The 23,369-nt window shown below is 39.3% G+C and overlaps 1 protein-coding gene across 1 annotated transcript; it reads right to left on the bottom strand.

Moving 5' to 3' along the window:
- Positions 1-18,005: 18,005 nt before the first annotated feature.
- On the bottom strand, positions 18,006-22,810 carry LOC147827908 (uncharacterized). The gene is made up of 3 exons (XM_087212352.1): positions 20,208-22,810; positions 19,165-19,352; positions 18,006-18,147 (listed from the first exon to the last, which is right to left on the bottom strand). Exons 1-3 carry the CDS (start codon positions 20,487-20,489, stop codon positions 18,102-18,104), a joined length of 516 nt encoding a protein of 171 aa, XP_087068478.1. The 5' UTR covers positions 20,490-22,810; the 3' UTR covers positions 18,006-18,101.
- Between the last annotated feature and the right edge of the window lie 559 nt (positions 22,811-23,369).

The raw sequence follows: 23,369 nt of genomic DNA, 5'->3' as shown, positions 1-23,369 counted from the left end.
AAATAACTAAAACACCACGTAAATTCTGCTTCCTTTACATCAGAGGTGGCATTGGATTCTTATGAAAGAGTAAACCCTACTGTGAACTGCATATTTGAGCAGTCTAGGCTGTGCACTACTTATGAAAATCTAATGTCTGATGATTGAGATGGAGTTGAGGTGGTAAAGAGAGCACTGGGGAGCCAAAATTTGTAGAAAAAACAAATGTCACTGGAAAGCATCTTTGAAAATGGGGAATGAGGGCCAGGGATTTAGGTCAGTGGTTCCATGCCTGCCTCAAAAGCACAAGGTCCTGAGTTCGATCCCCAGTACCAGGGGAAAAAATGGGGGCAATAGGCTGCAAACCTTACTTAGTCATAGAACATATTCAACTGCTCAGTGAATTTAGTCTTTTACCTCAAGGGAGAATAACTGTTTAAATTGGAAAATTAAGTGGCTGCATTCAAAGCAAACTGGAATTATGAGGGCAACAAATGAACACTGAAATTTTTGACACGTTTTAAACATTAGTTAGGGTCTTCTTTACCTCAGCTGGTGCACAATCACCTATCTCAGCTTTCAAAAGAGTATGAGCATTACTTCCCTGTCCTAAAAGACCCCCAGCTGAAAAGGAATGGGTGTGAGATCCATGAATAAGTGAATAAATAAGGTAAATCAACTTTGTACTAGAGGATCAGCTGCTTGTGATTGTAAATGACAGTGATTTTCTTCCATTAAGTTTATTGGTACATTTTAGGTATACAATACAGTTACATTCATCATTGGGATCTTGTAACTTTACATGAAGTATCTTGGATCTTATTTTTTCCCCATTCCCCTCCCCTCCCTACACCCTCTCCACCCTATCTACAAAGACTTTGTTTCCAATTTTTCTTTTTTTCATATTAATGCCATCCCCTTCTTTTCTTTTCCCCTACCCCTCCCATTTCCCCTTCCCCCTTTGCACCTTTTCTTCCTATTTCACAATATCAGTTATATATTTTGATCCTTATTTACACTTTTAGTTTTTCACACCAGAGATACTATTCAGTATTTACACATGTGTGTCCTATTTATTTCACTTAAGAGTATGGCTTCAATGTGTACCCACTTAGCTATAAATGTCTCTAGTTTCTCATTCTTTATGGCTGAGTAGTACTCCATTTTATAAAAAAAAACAAAAAAAACCCCACATCTTCTTTATCCAGTCTCCAGTTGATGGGCAAATGGGCTGTTTCCAACTTTTGGCTATTACACACTGTGCTGCTATAAACGGGTGTGCATATATGGCTGTGGTATGATACTTTTACTTCTTTTGGAAAGATACCCAGTAGAGGAACATCTGGGTCAAATAGGACCTCTATCCCTAGTTCTTTGAGGTATCTCCATACTGATTTCCACAGTGGTTACAATAGGCTGCACTCCCACCAACAATGAAGAAGGGTTCCTTTCTCCCCACAACCCCTCCAGCATTTGTTTTTGATTGATTTCTTGACAGCAGCCATTCTTTCTGGGGTGAGGTGGAATCTCAGCATTGTTTTCATCTGCATCTCTCGAATGACCAGTGATGTTGAACATTTTTTCATGTATTTATTTTCTGCTTTTATTTCTTTGTCTGAGAAATGTCTGTTCATTTCAGATACCAATTTTTGAACTGGGTCTTTGTGTTTGGGGAGTCTGATTTTTTTTAGTTCTTTATATATTCTAGATAGTACACCTTTGTCTGAGGAAAAGCTGGTAAAATTTTTTCCCACATTGTAGGTTGTCTCTTAGCTCTGTTGGTTTCTCTTATAGTGCAGAAGCTTTTTAATAAGATGAAATCCTAGTTGTTGATTCTTTCTACTAGTTCCCATACTACTGAGGATTTGTTCATAAAGTCTTTTCCTATGCCAATGTCTTCAAGAGTTCTACCTAACTTATCTTCCAGCAAGTTTAGTTTTTCTGTTTTAATATTTATATCTTTAATCCACTTCAATTTTAGTTTAGTGCATGGTGAAAGATAGGGGGTCTAGTTTTAATCTTTGGCAAGTCGCTCCCTTGTCAAAGATGAGGTGGCTGAGTATGTCTGAAGTTGTGTCTGCATCTTCTAATCTATTTCACTGATCCTTGGGTCTGGTTCTTTGCCAGTACCATGCTTTTTTTATCACAGTGGCTTTGTAGTGTAGTTCAAGTTGGGGATTGTGATACCCTGTGGGAAATTGTAGAATTTAGTTATCTACTTGTAAGAATTTATCACAAGAAGTTTGTTAACTGAGAAAATTAAGTCATTTCTGGAAAATTCCACAAGTCTGTTTGTTAAAAGAATGCCAGAAAACTTTAAGAGACCTTGTAAAAGTTTCATGGGAGAAAAACAGGTTTTCCTAGTTTTCTTATTTACCATTGCCTGGGATCAGAGGACCACAACCCAATGACTCTATGGGTGGTAAGAGAGAAACGACTCACTATATACATTTGTGATGTTTGTGGTGGGCCGGTGGGCTTGATTTTGGCTAAAGTCATCCTGCTTTCTTGATACTATCTGATAAGAAGAAGGCTGCAGTGTGCTCTTTGATGTACAGGATTGGTGAACAGAAACAGGGGATTTGTGAATTCCCCTGTAGCTTTTATGAGTCACTTAAAGTCATTTGTCACCAGAGGTTAAAATCAGAAAGACGATAGCCAGAATAACTAAGCTGCTTTCCTACATGCATAAAACCCTTACTTCTTTCCTTTGTGATTGTCAAATAGTGCCAGAGGAATTAAACTGCTGTTCATCCCCCAGGCTGTCTCCTTTTCTTTCTTTAAAAGTCGGTGCTTTCCGGGGTCTCAGGTCTCCTTCTAGACAGACCACCAACAATATCCCCTGACATATCTCTGTTGCTTAGAATTGCTTTAGCTATTCTAGGTCTCTTATGGTTCCAAATGAATTTTTGGATTGTTTTCTCTAGTTCTGTGAAGTATGTTGTTGGAATTTCAATCAGCATTGCATTGAGTCTATATAGCAGTTTTTTAAGTATGGCCATTTTCACTATATTGGTTCTTCCTACCCAGGAGCAAGGGATATCTTTCCATTTTCTTGCATCCTCTTCAATCTCTTTTTTCAGAGTGTTCAGCAGAATTTTATAAGTACACACTCAAAGAAAATAGGATGAAGGCCCTCAAGAGGAGAGCCACCTATGGTCAGGGGTTGAGGGGGTTTTCTTTGTTTTTGTTTTTGTTTTTTTGTTCCTGGGATCAAACTTGGGACCTTGTGCTTTCAAGGCAGGAGGCAGCACCACTGAGCTAAATCCCCAGCCCTGGTTGAGAGTTTTTATGTGGACTGGGGAGTGTCCCTAAAATGGATTATCTAGGATTTGTATTCCTAGCATCTGTTGTGCCATCCATAGGATGGGTTATGGTCCAGTGCAAAGCATTTCCATGTGTTTGAAGCTGAGATACGTTGTCTTCTTTACAGTGTTTCCTCAGGATGGTGATTGGTAGGAGACAGAGTAAATTATAGGTGAAAGACACAGACTCCAAACCCAGTTTATAGTTTATTGCCTTTAAGAGCCTCAAGAATTTCCTGAACCACAAAAGGAGGAAAAACCTTGAATAACTTTTGTGTCCTGAAGTTTCAGTTTTTCTCTTTTATTTATCTTTATTTCTTTTATCCTATCTCAGATAGCCTCCAATGTTGGTTCTACTTCTTCCTTCTCTGTTCCCCATCCTGCTTGTTCTTCCTTCCTGAGGTTCACATGCACTCCAGGCATCTTGGATTCTGCACCTGGATATCCGAACAATTCCCCCAAGAAGTTGAACTCACTAGGCAGTTGCTGAGATTCTCTGCTCCAGGCTCCTGGATTGGTACCACCTCAGTGCTTCATTTGGCACATATGCATTTAAATCTCATTGCACAGTGTCATGAACTTGCTGATAGAGTGAAATGCAGTGAACAAGACAAATAGACCATTATCTTAACAACTAGGAAGTAAAAAGATTTAAGATGTGTCACTTACACGCACCAAATATTCACAATGAATGTAAATATTATACATTATGAACATGAATTAAAAGAATAATAAAAATGAAAATGGGGAAGGGAGCTTTAGAGGAGGGTGGGAGGTGGTTGGGAAGGGGAAGAGGGTTAGAAAAACAATCAGGGTGTGTTTCATACATGCACCTACTCCCTCAGATGAATGTAAACTTTGTGTACTGCAAACACATGCTATAAGAAAAAGAAAGTGTGACCTTCCAGCAGCTTACTTAAGAAAAGCCTGAAGTCAGTGTGAAATGCAAATTTCAGAGCTATATCCTCCCAGAATTGACTCTGTAGTACAGGGGTTTGGTAATTGCCACTAAAAATTGTTGTTCTTATGTACTGTAAAATCTGAGAACTACTTATTAATGTATTATTAAGTAGGTGCTGATAAGGATATAACTTCTAATAAAGTTTAATAGACTTTATCTTTTAGGGCCCCCACATTGTATATGCACTTCACCCAAATAAATAAATCTACTTAACTCCAATGGATAAAATGTAAACAGTGGTGAATCAGGCATCAGTGCTAAGCTAATGGAGAGAAGTTAGAGGAGGAGTTTGCACAGAGCCCTCACACTAATGGAACCAGATGCAAATTCTACTCACACTGAAAACAGGGAGTTCAGGAAAGCATGGACCTAAAGCAAAGTTCCATAAGCTTTTGGCTTCAGGTCCTTTTTATCTTTTTTTTTCTTTTTTCTTTCTTTTTTTTTGAGATGGAGACATGGCTATGCAGTCCAGGAGGCTGGTTTTGAACTTGCTGTGTACCCCAGCTGGCCTTGCTTGAACTCAAGATCATCCTGCCTCAGCCTCCTAAGTGCTGGGATTACAGGCATTTATCAGCACATCTAACCCAAAACCTCCTTATAATCATGAAAATTACTGAGGATATCAAAGCTTTTGCTTATTAGTAAACCATATTAGAAGTTAAACTGGAGGAATATTTTTTATTCATATATAAAACTAAGAGTAATAGACACATGTGCTCACATAAGTGAGTCTTTTTGAAAAAAATATTACTAGATGTATCAAACTAAAACCAAAGCAAAAGCAAAATAAAAGAGGGGTTATTTTAAATTTTTCCAAATAATAAATGGTTGAATCAAAAACTGTTAGATTCTCATAACTGTTCCTGCATTCAATCTGTTACCACATCACATTGGAAAATTCCACTGTATAAGAATAGGAAAGAAAAACAACAAATAATATCTAGGTATTAATACAAAATACTTTTCACCTGTGGGATCCTTGAAATGATTTCAAGAACCCCAAGGGTTCCTGTAACCACATTTTCAGACCCACTAACCTAAAAGATGAGAATCCCCCCACAAGCGATATGCTGACTGAGGATAAAGAAGAGGGTAGAACAGCAAACCGTCCTCCACTTGACATTTTTTTTTCCAAAGGTTGATCTTAGCTGCAAGTCTTTCTGCCCACTTTCAATGACTCTTAGTGTCCTCAAATACATGTGTGCTATAGAGCATCCCAAGTGTGGCTGGAAGCTAGAATTAGCTTCCTGTTTTTATACTCCACTCTCAACCATGTCTCAGGCTTTGAGTCAAAATGAAGGAAAGATCTGTCTTCCCAAGACATTTGGACATCATGCTCCCTCACAGTGGAGCAGCTTTTGCCACCTAATAGTCTCCAAAACAATTCTGTTATCACCTGCTCTCTGGCCAAGTATTGTGTCTCTCCTCACCCCCTTCACACCAATGATTTGTTTAATCTGTTTGATGTAGTTGATATTTTATTTATTTCTACTCTGGTTACACAATTTAGTTTTCCCTTGGAAGTGACATCCTTGCTCAGTTCCAAGCCCAGAGTTCCAGAGCCCAGCTCTTTCCTTCTCATCTTTGTTCTGGAAATGGAAATAAAATTAGCATAATGAGGAAATATGGACCTCTGAGAGATGGTCAGAAAAGCATTTCACCCTGAAAATAGCAGGGTGATTCGGTTTTGTTTTTAAACATTCATAACAATATTCATAAGTGATTTTTCTCTTTGAAAAACAGATTTTCACATTTGTTAAAATAAAAGTGTGTATTTTTCTCTCCTTAAGCATAAAATAATGTTGAATGGACTGAACAGCCTTTGACAATTACTAAAATCATCTTTTTGGAACTGTGTGTGAGCTAGTGAGTGATGCTCCATTTATCTGTGTAAGGCATCAGGTCCTGACTTTGGAAGCCTGAGGCTGTTTTAGAATCTCAGGGCTTCAGATGGAATGACCTGAAATGAGAGGACTATGGTAAAACAATTGCCATGGAGGCTGATTTTAATGTCTGCAAAAGTTAGAGAAGGAGATGTTCTGATTAGTGAGAAGAACCTCTGCACTGTGGCATCACTGTCATTTTTTAAAACCAGTCATGACAGGTAGTTATTATATTTAAGTTTCAAATTTTCTCAATTTCTATTATTGCTAAATCAGACATTAATGAAGTCTCTTGAGATGGGTTAGACAGATGTGATCCAAAGAAATATTCCATCAAAATGAAAAAGGTGAAAAATCTTTAGTCTTTGCCTCTACACAGAAAATAGTCAAACAATAAAAATAGTCACAAAATAATCTCACCTTATCAGTTCTTTGATCCTGCTTGACCACTGAATTAGTTACCTTTCCATTGCTGAAACAAAATACCTGAAGTACATGACTTAAAAGAGAAAAGGTTTATTTAGCTCACAGTTTCAGTCCATGCTCAGCTGGCTCCCAGGCAGCTGCAATATGACAGAGGAAAGCTGCCCATATCATGGCAGTCAGGAAGCAGAGTAAGTGCAAGGGCCTGAGAGGAAGGGGCCAGGGGCCACACATAGTCCCCAAGGTCACATAGCCATGACCCACTCACACAGGCTCAGTCAGAAGTGTGACTTACTAATCTCTCAAGTCTGTCAAAATGGCAATTAAAATTAACTATGACAGACACCTAACTTGAGGAACTCTTAGAGTACAAAGGAAGGCAGACACTGGTGGTAGTTGCTGGGTAACTGAGGACATCTGGAGCAGCCTCCTAACCAGGTGGTGGTATAAAGATACCAGTTCGGCGAAATGGATGCCCCCAACCCCTCACAGTCTCTCTCTTTGAAAGGGAGACTCTCTCATTTAACCGACAGCGTGGAGCACTGGTATGTTATGGGCTTGGTCACTTCAAAAACTCAGTATTCACTTGGAGCCCAGCATCCAATTTTAATTAGATGTGGGTGGGGCTTATAAGATGAGGAACTCCAGAAAAGGGTTATCAATCCTCCTTTAACTACTTAGCCATATTCAAGCAGGGCAGCAATTTCTCCTAAGTGAGCTGTGATAGGAGACTAAGTAAGAAAAATCAGTAAATTTAACATTGGTAGAAAAAGAATTCTTATCCACTCTAGTGACTCGGGAGTTGTTTGTTTTATCAGAATTTTCTCTTTATGGATTTATTTTTATAAATCAGAAAATAAGGTCCTTATTGGCAAATAATATATAGGATGATATTATAAAGCCAGAGTTGTCTCTACCTACTGTACAGCACTTCTTCCAGTACATCTAAAACAAAGCCCGTGGAAGGACCCTACTGGGAGGAGACAGCTGCCATGAATGAAAATCCTTTCTGTCTGGGATTTTCTGTCCTGGGATTTCTTTCTGTCCTAGGATCCCCCAGGAGAATGTGAATGCCAGCAATGAATGAGCAAAGGAAAGGAGAGGAAGGGCAGGAAAGGAGAGAGAAAGAGAGTAAGGAGGCAGATTCAAAGAACTGAGAGGTCTTTAGGGGAAAAGAATATCAGGAATGAGAAAGAGAACCAATATTAGGAAAGGCAATTATAAATAAAGGCACTAGACCAGAGAGATTAAGAGGAGATCACAGAAAACTTATTAGGACAAATGAAGGAATTAGGACCTGGAAATATGTATCTAAGGATGGGGATGATTATAACAGACAATGTAAGATTATTATCTGTTGGTAACCACTTGTTTCTCCTCCAACCCAGACACATTTAACAAAGGGAATACTCCTAATTTCTATCTGGCAGAGAATTACTGTATTTTAAAGTATATAAATTGATCTAATGATAATTCCACATAGATTTATTTATACTTATATGTCACCATAAAAGAAGCAAAGTAAGAAAAAAGATGACCTTCTAAATTCAGATTTAAAGAAAGGGCAGTATTGAATGCTGGGTGTTAGAAAGCATCAGCTATGATATATTTTTATTAGATTTAGAATGCTATATACCCCTTTAAATGAAGGACTGGAGGGGGAAAGGAAGCTACAGAGAAAAAGGATAAGGATGGCCTTAAGAAATTCTTACACAAGAGATTTTCATAAACAATACTCCCTAAATCTTTACCTTTATTCTCCTCTCCTTACCCCTATTTTATTTTATTGTATTTTTAATATTTGTGCAGTACTTTTTAACACTTCATTCTTCTGCTCTAATCTTCTACCATTCTTTGCATTCAAAGACCTGAGAAATCCTCCAGTGCAAGCAAGAGAGAAATTGGTTTCATTACCTTTTTTCTCCACCACCCTGCAAATCACCAATGTAGATAATTGCAATAATTTCCAGCATAGCATGTACTTTCCTTTCATGTAATAGGATTAAAACCCAGCTTTATCATGCTGCCCTGTTATGGTTTATAGATTGAATTTATTCCTTTACTCTCAGGATTTGATTAAACATTATTTCCTTTTCAGTTCTGACTAAATCTGTTTTCCTTTGCCATCTCACAAGAGATTTTGCAACACATCCTTTTTTCATTGCATAGAAGTGCAGGGTTATTTCTGGAATATACCATGCTGTAGAACTCATGATATTTCCATGTGTTATATATTTCTAACGTTTTTAAAAATTGGATTTCTCCTTTATTTTTTGTGATGAAAACAGAGGAGATTTTTCAAAGAAAAAAATAAATGAGAAAAGGATTTATTTAGTTTCTTAAATGACTTGAAAAGTTTTTAAATTGTGCCAATAAATCCTCCTTTCCTGCTGTTCAGCATCAATCAGGCTGAAAAACAATATTGTGGTTCACAAACAGGAATTTTCAGACCGCTGAATGCAAGTGAGGCAAATTTAGCACAACTATGCTATGTATCCTCCTTAATACTTAAAAAATATTGTTTTGACTATTCTAGAATCACATTCACATAAATCAAAGTGAAAAGAATCCCACTCAAATAAATTTGACCTTCTTTTAAGAATCAGGCAAATGTCCCAGTTGGCAATGCTATTAACATACATTCCATTATCTCCAAAAAGAAATAATGGCTGAGATGGGAAAAGAGGGCTTCTCAGCATTAGGCAACAGAACAAGGCACTAATCAGAATCTTATTTCCCCTTTTCATATGTCTCTTGATTGTTTTGCACCTTTATAAAATATGTTTTTAATTCAGTGTTGGATCAAGAGTATAACTCTTATATTGACTATGCCCTATTACAAGAGCTCAAAGTTCTTATTTTGAAACATCTCCATTCAAATATTACTCTTTCTCTAAACTGCTCAGGAAGTATACACTTTGGCACAGACAGAATCCCATACATCACTCTGCTTCACCTTACCCCATTCTGAAGTGCTCATTATCTTGAAACCACTTAATATAAAACTATGGACATGCAGGCTGTCTGGAAAGAGAAAATTATCTAACAATTCTTAAACTTTTACATCATATAGGAACAATGAGTTTTGCAATGGTTCTAATTTCCATTATCCATAAAACTTGCCCCAAATTTAAAAACCTGCAAGAGAAGGGATGGAGGTATGCCTCACCTTGCTCACCAGGAGACTACCAGAAACCGTCATCATAAATACTTTAAAATGACCAATCAGACCCCCAATAATATGAACAGCCCATGAAGAAGGTCTTTCTAATTTTTATCACTTCCCCTTACAGTTACCCTGTTCCACTAAAAGCAGCTGGTCTTTGTACTGTTTCAAGAGCTACAGCTGAGAATTTGGCTATTTCCCTCTTGGGTGGAAGTTGATGAGTACAAATTCTTTTTTCCTCTGAGGTGAAAATATTGACATACATTCACTTCTAAAATATTTGCAAAGTATATTCCAGGGAGTGTTCTAAACATTCTACCACTTTATTCTAGTGGAATATCTAAAATGACAATCTTTCCAATTTGTCTATGACTTTCCTGGTTTTGAAAACTGAAAGTCCTGTGTCCTGAGCATGGCACTAACCCTGAGTGAAAGCCCTGGGCAAATCAGGATCTCTTTTGTAGACAGGCTTTATCATCAACAGGACTTTCTTTCTTTCTTTCTTTCTTTCTTTCTTTCTTTCTTTTTTTTTTTTGGCTGCTGTTATTGTTTTGTTTTTTGAGACGAGGCCTTGTTATGTATTCCAAGCTGGACTTGAACTCACTATGTAGACAAGGCTGGCTCTGAACTCAGCTTGCTTCAGCCTCCAGTGTGCTGGAATTACAGGTGTGTGCTACCACACCCAGCTAGGACTTTCATAGATGGTAAGGCTTAAACTTCTGGTAGGAGAAAATACAGGAATTCGTTATAATAGTTCAGGTTGATTGCTATGGGAAAAACCTTCTCAATGTAATAATAGAAGCAAAAAGATCATGAAATTTCTCCAAATTATTGTGAGAAAATAATTTGTAACCTGGTTTAAAAGAAGAACCACTATAATATTTCAAAAAAGTAAATGAAAAACAAACACATTTTAAATCATCAAAAACTGAAAGATAATGCCCTTAACAGTTGTCTCTGAGTAAACCCCTAAAAGTATAGTTATAAAAAGAGGAAACTGTATCTACAGATTTGAGAAACAATAGAATTATGAAGTAAGAATCAAGTAAGCACTATGTATGAAAAATACAAACATTGACTGTATAAAATAACAATTATTGTAAGGCTACTACTTATAAATTAGAACTAAAATTCAGACATTAAGCTCTAAAAACCTATGATAATCTCAATAAATTGAAATAAACATTTCCTAAAATTCAGTACTATTCAGACAAAATTTTTTAGTAGAGTATGAATAGAAGGGGATTTTATTAATCATTATTTATTAAACATTAAATTTGTGTATCTACATTTATTAATATTATACTGAATCCATATACCAACACACATTTTTCCAGAGCAGAGCAGATTATTACCTACAAGAAATATAATTGTACTCATTCCTATTAACTCAATTTTTATGCCTAGGTTGAGGCAACATTGATAAATCCTCCATATAACTAGGTCTACTACAGGCAGTGAACTTCTAAAATGTGAATCTGACCATGTCTGTAGGACAGGGATAGCCATCTCCTCTGCTCTTCTGAAAAGAAAGAAAGAAAAACCTTTGCTCCTTGGTCATGAACAACAAGTTTTTATTTTTACCCTTATGAATGCAAAGAAAGTCTCTTCAGAGCAGAAAGACCAATGTCTTTAGCTTTACCACCAAAGGGATGTCTCTTTGATCCAAGATCCTGTCCTCCACTTGAAAGTAAACACATAAACATAGAACTCTCAAATCTTTCAGAGAGTAACTTCCTAAGTTTGTTCTTTTAGTACAGGTTTTCAGTTTTAGTAAAATTTACTCAGAAATCCCTAACTGTACAGAACCATGAAAATAATTTTTATAGCCCCACTACTGATCTATTAAAAATGCAGAACAAGTACCACAGTCAATGGTGAAACTTGTAAGTATTCTATGTAAGATCATGAAAAGAAAAAGTATGTCTATTATCACCAGTTGTACTCAACATTGTTCTAGCTAGTTCCTTAAGAAAATTTTTTAAAATGCTGATGAGAAAATATGATCTTAAATTGTTGTTATTCATAAAAAATGATGGTCTACACAGAAAATGCAAGAGGTCATATAAACACTTCTTAGAATTTCGAGATTCAATAAGGACACAGCAATAATATGAATTTACAAAACTCAATGAAATTTTTGATATGTTACACACAAACAACTATAAATGTAATTTTGTAAAGCTATAACAATACCAGTAAAAACATAAATAAAAAAAAACACCTAGCAAAAACTGAGTACAAATTTCACACAGAAATATAAAATGTTCTTTGGGAAGACTTTTATAAAGATCTAGATAGACAGATATAATAGTCATGAATTTGAAGAGAGTAACATAAAGATACCAATCTCCTGCAAATATTTTTCTGTTGGTTCAATATAATTCCAATCAAATTACTTACAGAGATTTTATTAAAAGTTCTAAACAGTTTCTAAAAGTCAAATGGAAAAGCAAGAATAACCAAGATAATTTTAAAGAACTCCCTCCATTATATAATAAGAATTAATATATATAAAGATACTGTAAAAAGATGTGCTATTATAACCAGGCATGGTGATGCACTCTGGGAAACTGAAACAAGAGGATTGGAAGTTTGGGCAACTTACCAAGAACTTACCTCAAAATTAAACATTACAAAAAAAAGGCTGGGGATATTGCTCAGTGCAGAGGCCCTGGATTCAATCCCCAATATTTAAGCAACAACAACAAAATGTGTCCTTGATTTGAAGGTAGGAAAGACAGCTAACATGTATATAAGAGAGAAGTAAAATTACAAATCAGTGTGGAAATGACTATATATTTTATAAATGCTGTTGTAATTATTGATTGTACATGTATTAATACCATATCCTCACCTCATCACAGAAATAAAATTTAATTCCATGTAATTAAATTTCTAAATGTGAAAGTTAAAATGTTAAAATCTCCAGTAAAAAATGTTGATGATCACCACTTTTCGGCCTTTCGGCTAAGATCAAGTATGAAAATGTGGATGAATATCTTCAGATCCTTGAAATGGAAGAAATTTCTTAAATAAGATCTTAAAAAGCACAAATCAGGCTGGGGATTTAGCTCAGTCCCAAGTTCAATCCCTGGTACAAAAAAAAAAGGCACAAATCATCAGGGGAAAATATGGACAAGTTTGAACTTTAAATGTACACAAAACAAAAAGCATTATAAATAAATTCACTAACAAGTTTCATTAGAACTCATTTATAATACCCACTAACAAGGAAAAAATGAATATTTAGGATATATAAGTAAATTTTATAAGTAGAAATAAAAAAGCAAACAATCCAACAGAAAATGAGAAACTAACATACAAAAGAGAATGAAAAGAATATGAAAAAACTTCATCACTACTAAACAGCACAAAACAAAATTGAAAGATGCAAATGATCAAACATCGTGTTCACAAACTTTTCAAGTATTAAGGACAAGTATTAGCTGGTACTGACAAGTGAAGTATGTTCATTCCAGAATCTGACTAAGTTCCAATCCTAACTTTGCCACTTGCAAATTATTTCATTTCCCCGGTGCCTCCATATCTTTAAAGGAAGATAACAATAACACCCAAATGTTTAAGGCTGATATAAAAACAATGTAAGCTGATAAGCATAAAATAATCAGTACAATGCTTGGCACATGAGCACATCACAAATGTTAGCTTGTGGGAGTGTAAATTGACACAACTACACTAGAGCGCAATTTGTTTTATCAAGTAATTAAATGAAAATGCACAAACTCAAAATATAGCATTCAATCCTTAGGTGTAAATTCTGTAAACTTTGTTATGTTGTCATTTGTAACTGAATTTAAAGAAAAAGCCTTTGACATTTCTGGATTCTTGACTTTCTAGTCATTGCTAACCTTATGGTTGCTAAACTAGTCATTAACTAATCACTATCAAGAGTCAGCATAAAGTTGAGCAATGCTCATGGAGTGATTACAAATTAATCACACAGAAAATAATCTCATCAAAATGAAGCAGATGGGTCCCTATCCTGCTACTTATCTGAAGAATACAATCAGTTAGTATATCTGGTTTCTAGTTCTGGCCTGGATATCTAACTTGTTCAGTGTTAGAGAAGTCATTTCAGTTCTCTGAGCCTTATCTCCTTCTTCCATTAGATGATATGACTTCAGAAGTCATTTCCAGTTTAACATTGAATTTTTGGAGCGCAAGAGAATTCCAATGCTTTTCAGGAGAGTTGAGAAGAAGTTTTTCACATTCTCAATATTAACTCCTCAACTGACTTTTCCAGAAGTTCCACAAAATGGTCCAGAGATACAGGAATACACCGAAGAGCTCTACAAGATTCATGCCTTTTAGAGTGTTGCCATTTTTTTCCAATGTGAAAACCAGTATTTAAAGGTTCAAGGAATTATAATCTACTAAGGAAACTGGCAAATCCCATTATTTAATTAGTGCTAAAACAGTAGTTGCACTGTGTGGTGAAGAAAGGGAAATTCAAAGATTGCTAAATGGGAGACACTGCCCAAATGTCTTTCTTTCATAACTCTGTAAGAGAGAAGGTAATCATGAAGAAATTCAGTATCTTTTTAAGTTGCAATTAGATACGAGCATGATGATAAAATGGCAGACTCAGAAACATGTGTAAAACAGTGCAGTCTGTGGATATAGCTTGTTTTATATCAAGCATCATTTATATGGCATCATCACAGCTTCTTCCACAAAACATTTTCAGTTTAGAAGCTTATGTAGGAAAGACAGGGGTGGCTATCAATAAATGGCATCCTCCGGTGGATTAAATGTAGGCTGCTTCATTTGTAATGTGAATTTCTATTTATTAAAAGTTTATTAGTTAACATTTTATCTATCAAAAATAGCTGTGTTCTTTAACTTCTAACCTTAAACTTTGCTGAGAAAGGAAAAATGTGATTCATGTCTCTGAGATATTAATGGGCACAGTCTAAGGAGGCTCAGGTATACCCACCTGTGCTTTCCCAATCAAAGCATCCATAGTCACAACCTTGCTAGGCAAATGTTTTGCTGTGGCCCAGTGTTGTGCTGGCATTTCTCAGGCCATGAAAAACTTAATGAAATAGAAAATTAGGAACCTGCACATCATAAGAGACTTGTGTCACTATTCAAGAATCCATTTCTGCATTCCTTCTGAAGATCTTAATACAGAGTTGCTCAAGAAGTCACTATTCATCACAGAACATTGTTGTCCATATGGAATAAATGTCACTCATCCAATTCAGCTGCAATTACGTAGATGTGTGGCAACTCAGCATCCCAGGAGTCTAATGTGTAAGGATGCAACCCGTTCTCCATTTCTCTCATATTGATTATTGGAAAACAGTCCTTCACATACTGGCTTCTATCCTCAACTACTGTTCAATTAGTGTTAAGTAATTGAATACCAGTATCTACTAGGAATAAAAAGTCAGATAAATTGTAGATAATTAAGTAACCAAATATTTTGTTATTGCAGTTGTTTTCTTTGCGGTACTAATGTAAGTTTTCCTTTCAAAGATTCTTTTCAAGATTCTGCTTTGTACTAGGCACTAGGCTAGTGAACAAAATAGACATGCTCCCTACCTTAACACAGACTAGTGATCATGGAAAGGAATTTTTAGAGTAAGAGGTTAAGGGAGAACCAACCCATCTCTGAAACTAGAGGGATATATGAGACATTTTTCTAGCACAAAATGACGTTTTGGGCTATATGTATTCCAAATATTCTTCTTTAAAAGTACTATGTTCTGACTTAAAATTGTCTTTCTTGGCAAAAGAGACTCAGTGAACTTATTTTCAATAAGGAAAACTTTTTCATAATCCTTAAACCAAAGAAATGACATGATGACTTTTTAAAAAAAATGAATAATGTATATTTTATTTAATCAAGAATCCAACATATCTGGCATGTCAAATGGAATTAATAAGTTTATAAGGATTTTTCCAGGTAGAAAATGACTATCCTTTTTCTTTGCATCTTAAATATCTCTGTATGCCTACTGAAAAGATGGTTTAAAAAAGAAGAAAATTGGTAGGACACATCACTATGAAAAAGTTGACTATGTCTTTTCAGCAATTTTGGCTTCAGAGAATGCAGAGAATACCAATGACATCTTAATGTGCTCAGTCGCACAGAATTAGATAATATGAGTTGCTAGGTTTTTCTGACTCCTAAAATTCCTTTCTGAGGCCCCTTATACCATCACAAAGCAATTCTCCTTATTAATTATTTATCTATAATAGCATATTACTCTTCTCACAAATTTAATTTATCCTAAAGCCAATGTATAGTCAGAATATATCTTCTCTAACAAGTATTATTTTACAACATTGTGAATAAATATATTTTATGTTTTAGACTAGATTACTACTTAAATATGGAGAAATAATAATTTTAAATTCATTTTTTCTCTCTAGAAATCATTTATAACTTTGCAAAGCCTGTCTCTCTTATTTGACAGAATAAAGATCACAATAAATGATGTTGGTCATTGATATAATGCATCTCAAAGTGAAAGTTGAAAAAATCATAACTGGCTCTAAAAATTACAGAGGAATAAAACTGACATAACATCTCTAGAGAAATGCTTGTTCCATGCTAAATTACTTCTGCTTGCTAGTGTTGATTTAAGGATTATTAAAGAAAAACATAACTTTAAAATTGTTTATTTGATTTCCTTAGTAACATATAACTAATAAAATAGCCCTTTAAACACTGATGTCCTGTAAAAATCATGAATCTATGAATTCCAATAGCCATGTGTATTTTAAACTAAAGTTATTTTATAAATACATTCAAAATGTTATTTTAAATAATTCCAGCACACACACATACACAGTTAATATGTGTTTAAAGAAGTGAAATCTATACTCTGCAAAAGAATCGAGAGAAATAATCATGTATAACTTTTTAAACTGCTGACCTATTATAAACATTTTACATGATTTATCTTAAGTAATCCTTACAAAATCCCTAAGTGTTGTTATTATTCCTCTTACAGATAAGGAAAAATGACGTCTGAAGAAATAGGTTGCTTTGGACAAAGTTATATTGTTAGTAATAGCAGTTGTGGACTCCAGATCTCTCTAGCTAGAGTCCCATTTTTTTTTTTTTAAACTCAGGACCTTGCACTTGCAAGGGAGGCACGGTGCTGCTGAGCTAAATCCCTGGCCCTAGAGTTCCCTTCTTAATTCTTTCCTAGACTCTTTTGGAGATCTGTTCATCCCAAATTCATTCATAGCAAATTGTCTGCCTCCTAACATCTTTTATAAATTATTTCTCTGTATTTTGTGTAATAATGCAAAGCCATTATTGCTATTGTATTATGAGCAAAAAATGATTACAGCTATATGTTAGATAAGAAATTTATATGTCTGTCTAGCCAAGAGATTGTTTATGTAGAAATTTCTGTAATTTCTTTCCCCACTAATTTGGCCCTTACCACATCTTTTCAAACAAAACATCTCTAAAAAATACTGTTATACATCAAATTATGTTACCAAAGGAGAATTCTATGTAGAAACAAGAACACAGAGAAGACAGCCATGTGAACACAGAGGCAGAAATTGGAGCTACACTGCTACAAAGCAAAGAATATGTAAGGCCCCTGGAAGCTGTAAGAGAAAAGTAAGAATCCTCCCTAGGGGATTGACAGAATATATGCCTCATTCTCCCCACCCAGATGTCTTGATTTAAGATTCATAGCCTGCATGAGCCACCAAGCACAGTGCTCTGGGGATGGGCCCACACAGGGAGAAGGCACCTCAGGCCACCACGCTGACCCTTTTAAACACTAAAATTTTAAGTTTTATTAAAAGCTAGTTCTATTATTTGTATAAATCCAAGAAATAAGGGCAATTGTAAATACCAAAACAAGAGCCAGCATAAGTGAGGGGAACAGTGGGAGGGGGCCAGGAGCTGGCCCCAGGCGGAGCTCAGGAGGTGACACCGACCACCGTGCAACCACCGGGTGCCCCAGCACTGCAGCAGGTGAAGGGGCTGCCACGGACTCTGGCTGTGGTCCCAGCACTGGGCAGGAAGCTGCAGGTGGAGCTGGCTTGGGCTCCACATGTGGGACTTCAGCTGGGGCTGGAGCTGGTCCTGCAGTTCCAAGGGAAGAAAAAGTCACCAACTGTCCATGTTCCCTCCCAGGGCAAAACCTCCCCACTGCCCATCAGACATCTCTGTGCACAAAGCCTCCCCAGGAAGTCCTCCCAGACGGCTGAGGCCTCAGTGATCCCAGGTCACCCCAGCACCCGGAAGCTGTCTCTGTGTCTAAAGGCCCATCCCTCCCCTCATGCCCACGGGCCCACACCCCGTCCTCCTCACCCGTGGACTGTGCCTCAGTGGGCTCAGCTTGCTCCAGCTGGGCCAGGAGTTCAGCTGGTGGATTCTCCTAGGAGTACAACTCCACCAAGAAGTGGAGGACAAAAAAGGAGGACCTGGAAAGGCAGGTAGGAGGCAGAGTGAGAGGCCTGGCCTTTCCTCCCATGCTACCTGCCCAAGGAACATGCGGAGATGGACAAATAGGCCTCCTGCCCCGGCTGCGAGTGCTCCAGCCCCACCCTCTCCATGCCCAGTGGGGCAGTGCTGCCCCAGGCAGCCTGAGAGCCTAACAAGAGGCTCCGTGCTCTGTGGTTCAACTGCCTCTGCCTTGTTCAGGGCAGCCCAACACACCGTCTGCCCACCCGTCCCCACTGTCAGCTGCATGAGGACAAAGTCTGGTGTCTGTGTATGTTACACTCAAGGGCACTGGGCCACTGCTCTGTAACGACCTGAGACATGGGGGATAGTGGGCATCTGTCCTGCCCACCTCTCCTCAGGCTTTAGCTCTGCAGCGCTGTGCTGCCCGGTGTCTATGCCGCTCCTGGGCTCCTCTTGCACTGCTGTGGATCCACATCTAGGGAGGCCGGGAAAGTGCCATCTACTGCAGTGCGAGGAATGCTTGCTCAGCTGTCCAGGGTGACTGAGGACTCCAAACAGCACTGAAGCCCCGCAGGGCAGGGATTGCATCTGCTCTGGCTACTGGCAATCATAGCCGAGCCCTGGGAAAGATCTGCACAGTGTGCCTTCACATACGTCCATGGAATGGGGACCCCACCTGCTCTTCCCTGATGTCAGTGGGCCTGGGCCCTTTGCATCCCGACAGACTCCTGCTCTGGGAAGACCAGAGCCCTGCTGAGTCACTCTGCGGTCTCCTTTACAGGGAACGGACAGCCTTTCCCTGTGCAGGGCTCAGTGGGGCAAAGCACAGCCGGCCAGGGATGGAAGGGAATCCGGCAGGCCCGGGTCAGCACTGCCCTGGAGACCCCAGTTCTGCCCCACAGTGATGCTGAGAGCCCGATTTTCTCAGTGCCCTGTTGCTCAGAGTTGCAAGCAAGCTGAGGCAGGGCTCATACCTTCCAAAGACTTGGGGCCAAGGTGGCCAAGTGCCCCTGGCTGCCGACCACAGAGCTCACCTTCGCACCATCCCCTCCTGCAGGGTGGGAATGCAGGCCCCAGAGGGGTCCAGGAGGGAGTCTGCGTGGATGGGGTGGCTGTCCAGGAAGTCCTGTTCCGGGGTCTCCCTCAGGGGGTGCTGCGTGCCTGCCAGCACCATCCTCACTATGCAGTCCTCTGCCTGGCTCTCCTCCCGTTGGGCCCCAATCTGTGATGGAACAGAGGGGAGACATGGAACTGGGGCCCACCCAGGCCATCAGGAGGGCTGGAGGCCAAAGCCCAGACCACTCTGCAAGTCGCCATCATGGCTCGTACCAGAAGGGGCACAAGTGGGCCCAGCACAAAAGCGATGCATGTTAGAAGGTAATTTCAGAAGGGACACACAGAAATGCTACCAATTCATGGCTCATTAACAAGGAGAGGTCATGGCCTGGGGCATGAAGAGCCCACCCACCCTCAGGTCCCGTGGTGGAGAGAGAAACCGAGGCTCAGCCTGGCTCCAGGCCTCCTGCGAGGCCAGCTGGTCCCTGGTGTCTGTTAACAGCTCAGAAAAAGTCAGGCCCACTTCCTGGTCCTGAGAGGCTACCCGGCTGTGCTCACTGCCACCTTTACAGGTCGCGTAGCCCCTGTGGGTACCACATGGGCCCTGGCCAGGAGTTGCCCTGAGGTGACACAGCAGAATAAAGCCGTGACAGGATGGAAGTGACACAGTGTCCTGTGTGCAGCTCTGTGGGGACAGTGCCCAGCAGCCAGCAGCAAGCACAAGGCTCTGCCTGACCACAGTTTGTGCTGTTTCTGCCCCAGGTAACCTTGTGCTCCTGAAACACAAATAGCTCTGTCTCAGGCTTCTACCCCAGAGGACAGGAAAAGGCCCTGAGAGCTGCGGATCATCACTGGGCACTGCCCTTCTCCTCCTCTCAGCCCCATCCTGGGGGCACAGGCCAGGGCCCCAGGCTCACAGGCTCCCACACCTGCCCCTGCCCAGGAGAAGCCTCCCTCATGACCTCATTCCCCACTCTCCTCAAAGTGAGGAAGAAGGGCGGGAGTTATACAGGGGACTCACAGTGGTGGCCAGGGCTAACTGGACCTGTCCTGGACTCGGTGGCCCCGAGTGTCTGGTGTCCAGGTCCAGGGAGAACTCCCCTGGGTTCCTGCTCATCTCAGGTCCCCAGGTCTCTGGGTCTGGTGAGACCCGCCCTGTGCTGCCCCTGAAGGCCAGGTAGTTCCTGGTGAGTGGCCTGAAGCACGGGAACTTAGCCATCCATCCTCTCACTTGCGCCCAAGTGCTTTCCCTGCATGGGGTCCTATTGCTGCAGCCTCGAGGCCTGGGAAAGCAGCACAGCATGATCGCTGCTGACTCTCTCCAGCCAAGTGACTGTTAGGCAGCCATCACTGGACTGTGGTGCCCAGTGACTCCACGGTTCCGAGTTCTGTTTGGACCTGTCGCCAAGGAAGTGAGGTTGCAATGTTAGGGTCATAAGCCAAACCTCTGATAAGACCCCATGGCCCCTTCCTTTCATAGTGGAACACATCTATTTGTGTGCTCCTTAGAAACAACAACGAGAAACCAGAAAAGCTGCCTATGATGTTAGAGTTTGATGAATCAGAAGTTTTAATTAGGCAAATGTGTAGATGCTTAAGATCCAGCAGGCACAGGGAGAAGTGTGCTTTCCCATCCAAGGGGTCTATTCTCTCAAGAAACAGTGCTCATGTCAGCACTTAGAGATCTGATGGATTTGAGGATGATTTTCTTTCCTGGGTTGACTTCAATTGCCTTTCAATTCCAATAGGGACTATGGAGATGATCCCAAAATGTCCAATATAGTTTTCTTTAAAGGATACAAAGTTTCAGCTGATAACCCCTGGGTGGCCAGGAGTGGAGGATTCACAGCAGGTCATAACTTTCAAGTGCACATGGATAGCTACTTAAGCACAGATACCGAACTCAACACAAAGTGCAGTATGCAGTGCAGAGACAGTGTGAGGGGACAGCAGTCTTTGTGAAACCTCCCACCCAGCGGAGGTGCAGAACACTTTCACTCATCACTTGGGAATGTCTCTTGTGGCGCTGCTATCCCCTCCTGTCCTCTCATCCCAAGATGACAACGTGCTTTTTGTCCCTAGTGGAGTAGAGAGGGTGGAGCTGGAACCATCCGGTATAAATGTTTCCGGCAGGTCTTCTTCAAGCAGTAACACCAGGCTGGGATCCCTTCGCGCTGCTCCTCCTCAGTGGTGGCACCATCATGGGGGTGGAGCACAGGTGTCCCGCATCCTCTGCTGATGGCCATTTATTCAGCTCCCAGGATTGACCACTGAGCAGTTCCCACCAGCATCACTCAAGCAGGTGTCTTTTCAACCATGGATTCTTCTTCCAGGAGACACACTTGCATGTCTGTTTATTTGCTTTATATCACTATTTTTTGCCTACTTTTTTATTTACAACATTTCCTTCCCCTTTGATGTTTCTAATGAAATCTAATAATAAATTCGGGTTATTATCTTTTAAAAAAAAGATTTTAGCCTGCAGAACTGTTAGAAAATGTATCCCTGTGGGGTTTTGTTTTGTTTAGACCACTGAGTAGGTGTTAATGTGTGATAGGGCTAGGAAGTTAGTATAAGTCTAGGGAAGAAAATGATGAGAAGCATGTGCAACTATGACATATCTAATCCTACCTTTACTTTTCACTTGTTACTTCATAGTAGCATGTGACTGAGATGAGTTTTAGCTCTTCCAGATCAAGAATAGGATTATATTATGTATTTTTTTGTACATAATCCAAGACCACTTGAAGAAAATCTTTACATGTATTAAGGAATTTATTAAGGAAATTTAAAAACTCTGCTCATTATATACAATGACAAATTATCCACAAGGAAAGAAGAGAAATAGAGAATGTGCATGTTTTCAATGTAGTAATATAGTCATTCCTTGCTCTCATCCTCCCAACATTTTCAGCAATTTCAGCCCTGATTCATCAGTGCTAAATTATACCCTATCAAAAGATTGGTTTATCTTGTCACTAGACATCTAATTTTATCAAATTACTATGATCCAAATGCAAAGCTCTTCAGAAACTCCTGCCCCATTGAGATCAATCTACCACAGGGAGAACTATGTTTAGAGTTCATCATTCAGATACTTATACCACTTGTTATGGCTTGTATCTAGGTGTCCCCCCAAAGCCTCATGTGCTCATAGGTGGGAATTTTCAGACCTGGCTAGATCTAGGACATGTGATACTGGGATTAAGGGTGTATGGTACTAAAATAGTCCATTGGTTGGAATTAGCATAGTTCTGGATATGAATACTAGAAGCCCTACCCAGCATAGTACTGGGTGTGGGTGGCACCAATAAAGAGGCTTATAGCCTGGATGAAATAAAAAGGAAAAGAGGGAGAGCAGGCTTGCTGCTGCTTCTGCTTGCTGCTTGCTGCTTGCTGTCTCCTGTCTTCTTGCCATGGACTGTTTCTCCTCTGTCATGCCACCCTACCTTGGAGTCAGCTGACTGTAGACTGAAACCTCTACAAACTTTGAGCTGAAATAAACCTTCCCTTCTTTAACTGGTATTTTGTCCCAGCAACAAAAAAAGTAACAAGATACCACTGGATTAGGGCACTGATACAAATTCCCTGCTGTCTTGCAGTCTCAGTGAGGACAGAGTTTAGTGCTGGTGGTGGATGAAATTTACGTAGAATAATTTATCTTGTGGGTCACTTATATTTCATACTTTTATATTTTGTGTATATTATTTCACTGAATCAAATAGGACAATATTGCCATTTCAATTTTCCAAATTAGGAAACAGAGATACAAAGGTATTAAGTGACTTGTCCAAGATACCAACATTTGTTAATACCAGATTGAGGAGTTGATATCAGAAGTTCTGAAACCCACTTTAGTCTTTCTGTTATTGGGTCTCACATACATTTTCATTCTCTTTGTATAACTTCTCAAGAGATATAGTATTTCACTGATATCATACATTCTAAAATATTTTATTTTAATGAGAAAAGGAGAAAAGAGACTTGTTGCATATTTTTTAAGCTTCAACTCTGTTCCTTCCCACACTGTCCTTGTCCCCCCTAGTGTATTAGTAGGCAAGGCAGAGTATTTAAATCTCTTTTCTATCACTCACCATCTCAAGGGACTAGAACAGGTTGCTGGGGTCTTGAAACCAGATTTCTGGGAAGGCCAAATGTGCTCATCTGCATGAAATGTGTAGCT

This window comes from Heterocephalus glaber, unplaced genomic scaffold (genome assembly GCF_053883595.1).
Source record: "Heterocephalus glaber isolate CG9 unplaced genomic scaffold, H.glaber_assembly_v1.0 deba00001429, whole genome shotgun sequence".
NCBI lineage: Eukaryota > Metazoa > Chordata > Mammalia > Rodentia > Bathyergidae > Heterocephalus > Heterocephalus glaber.
This window is presented reverse-complemented; position numbering and strand designations above follow the sequence as displayed.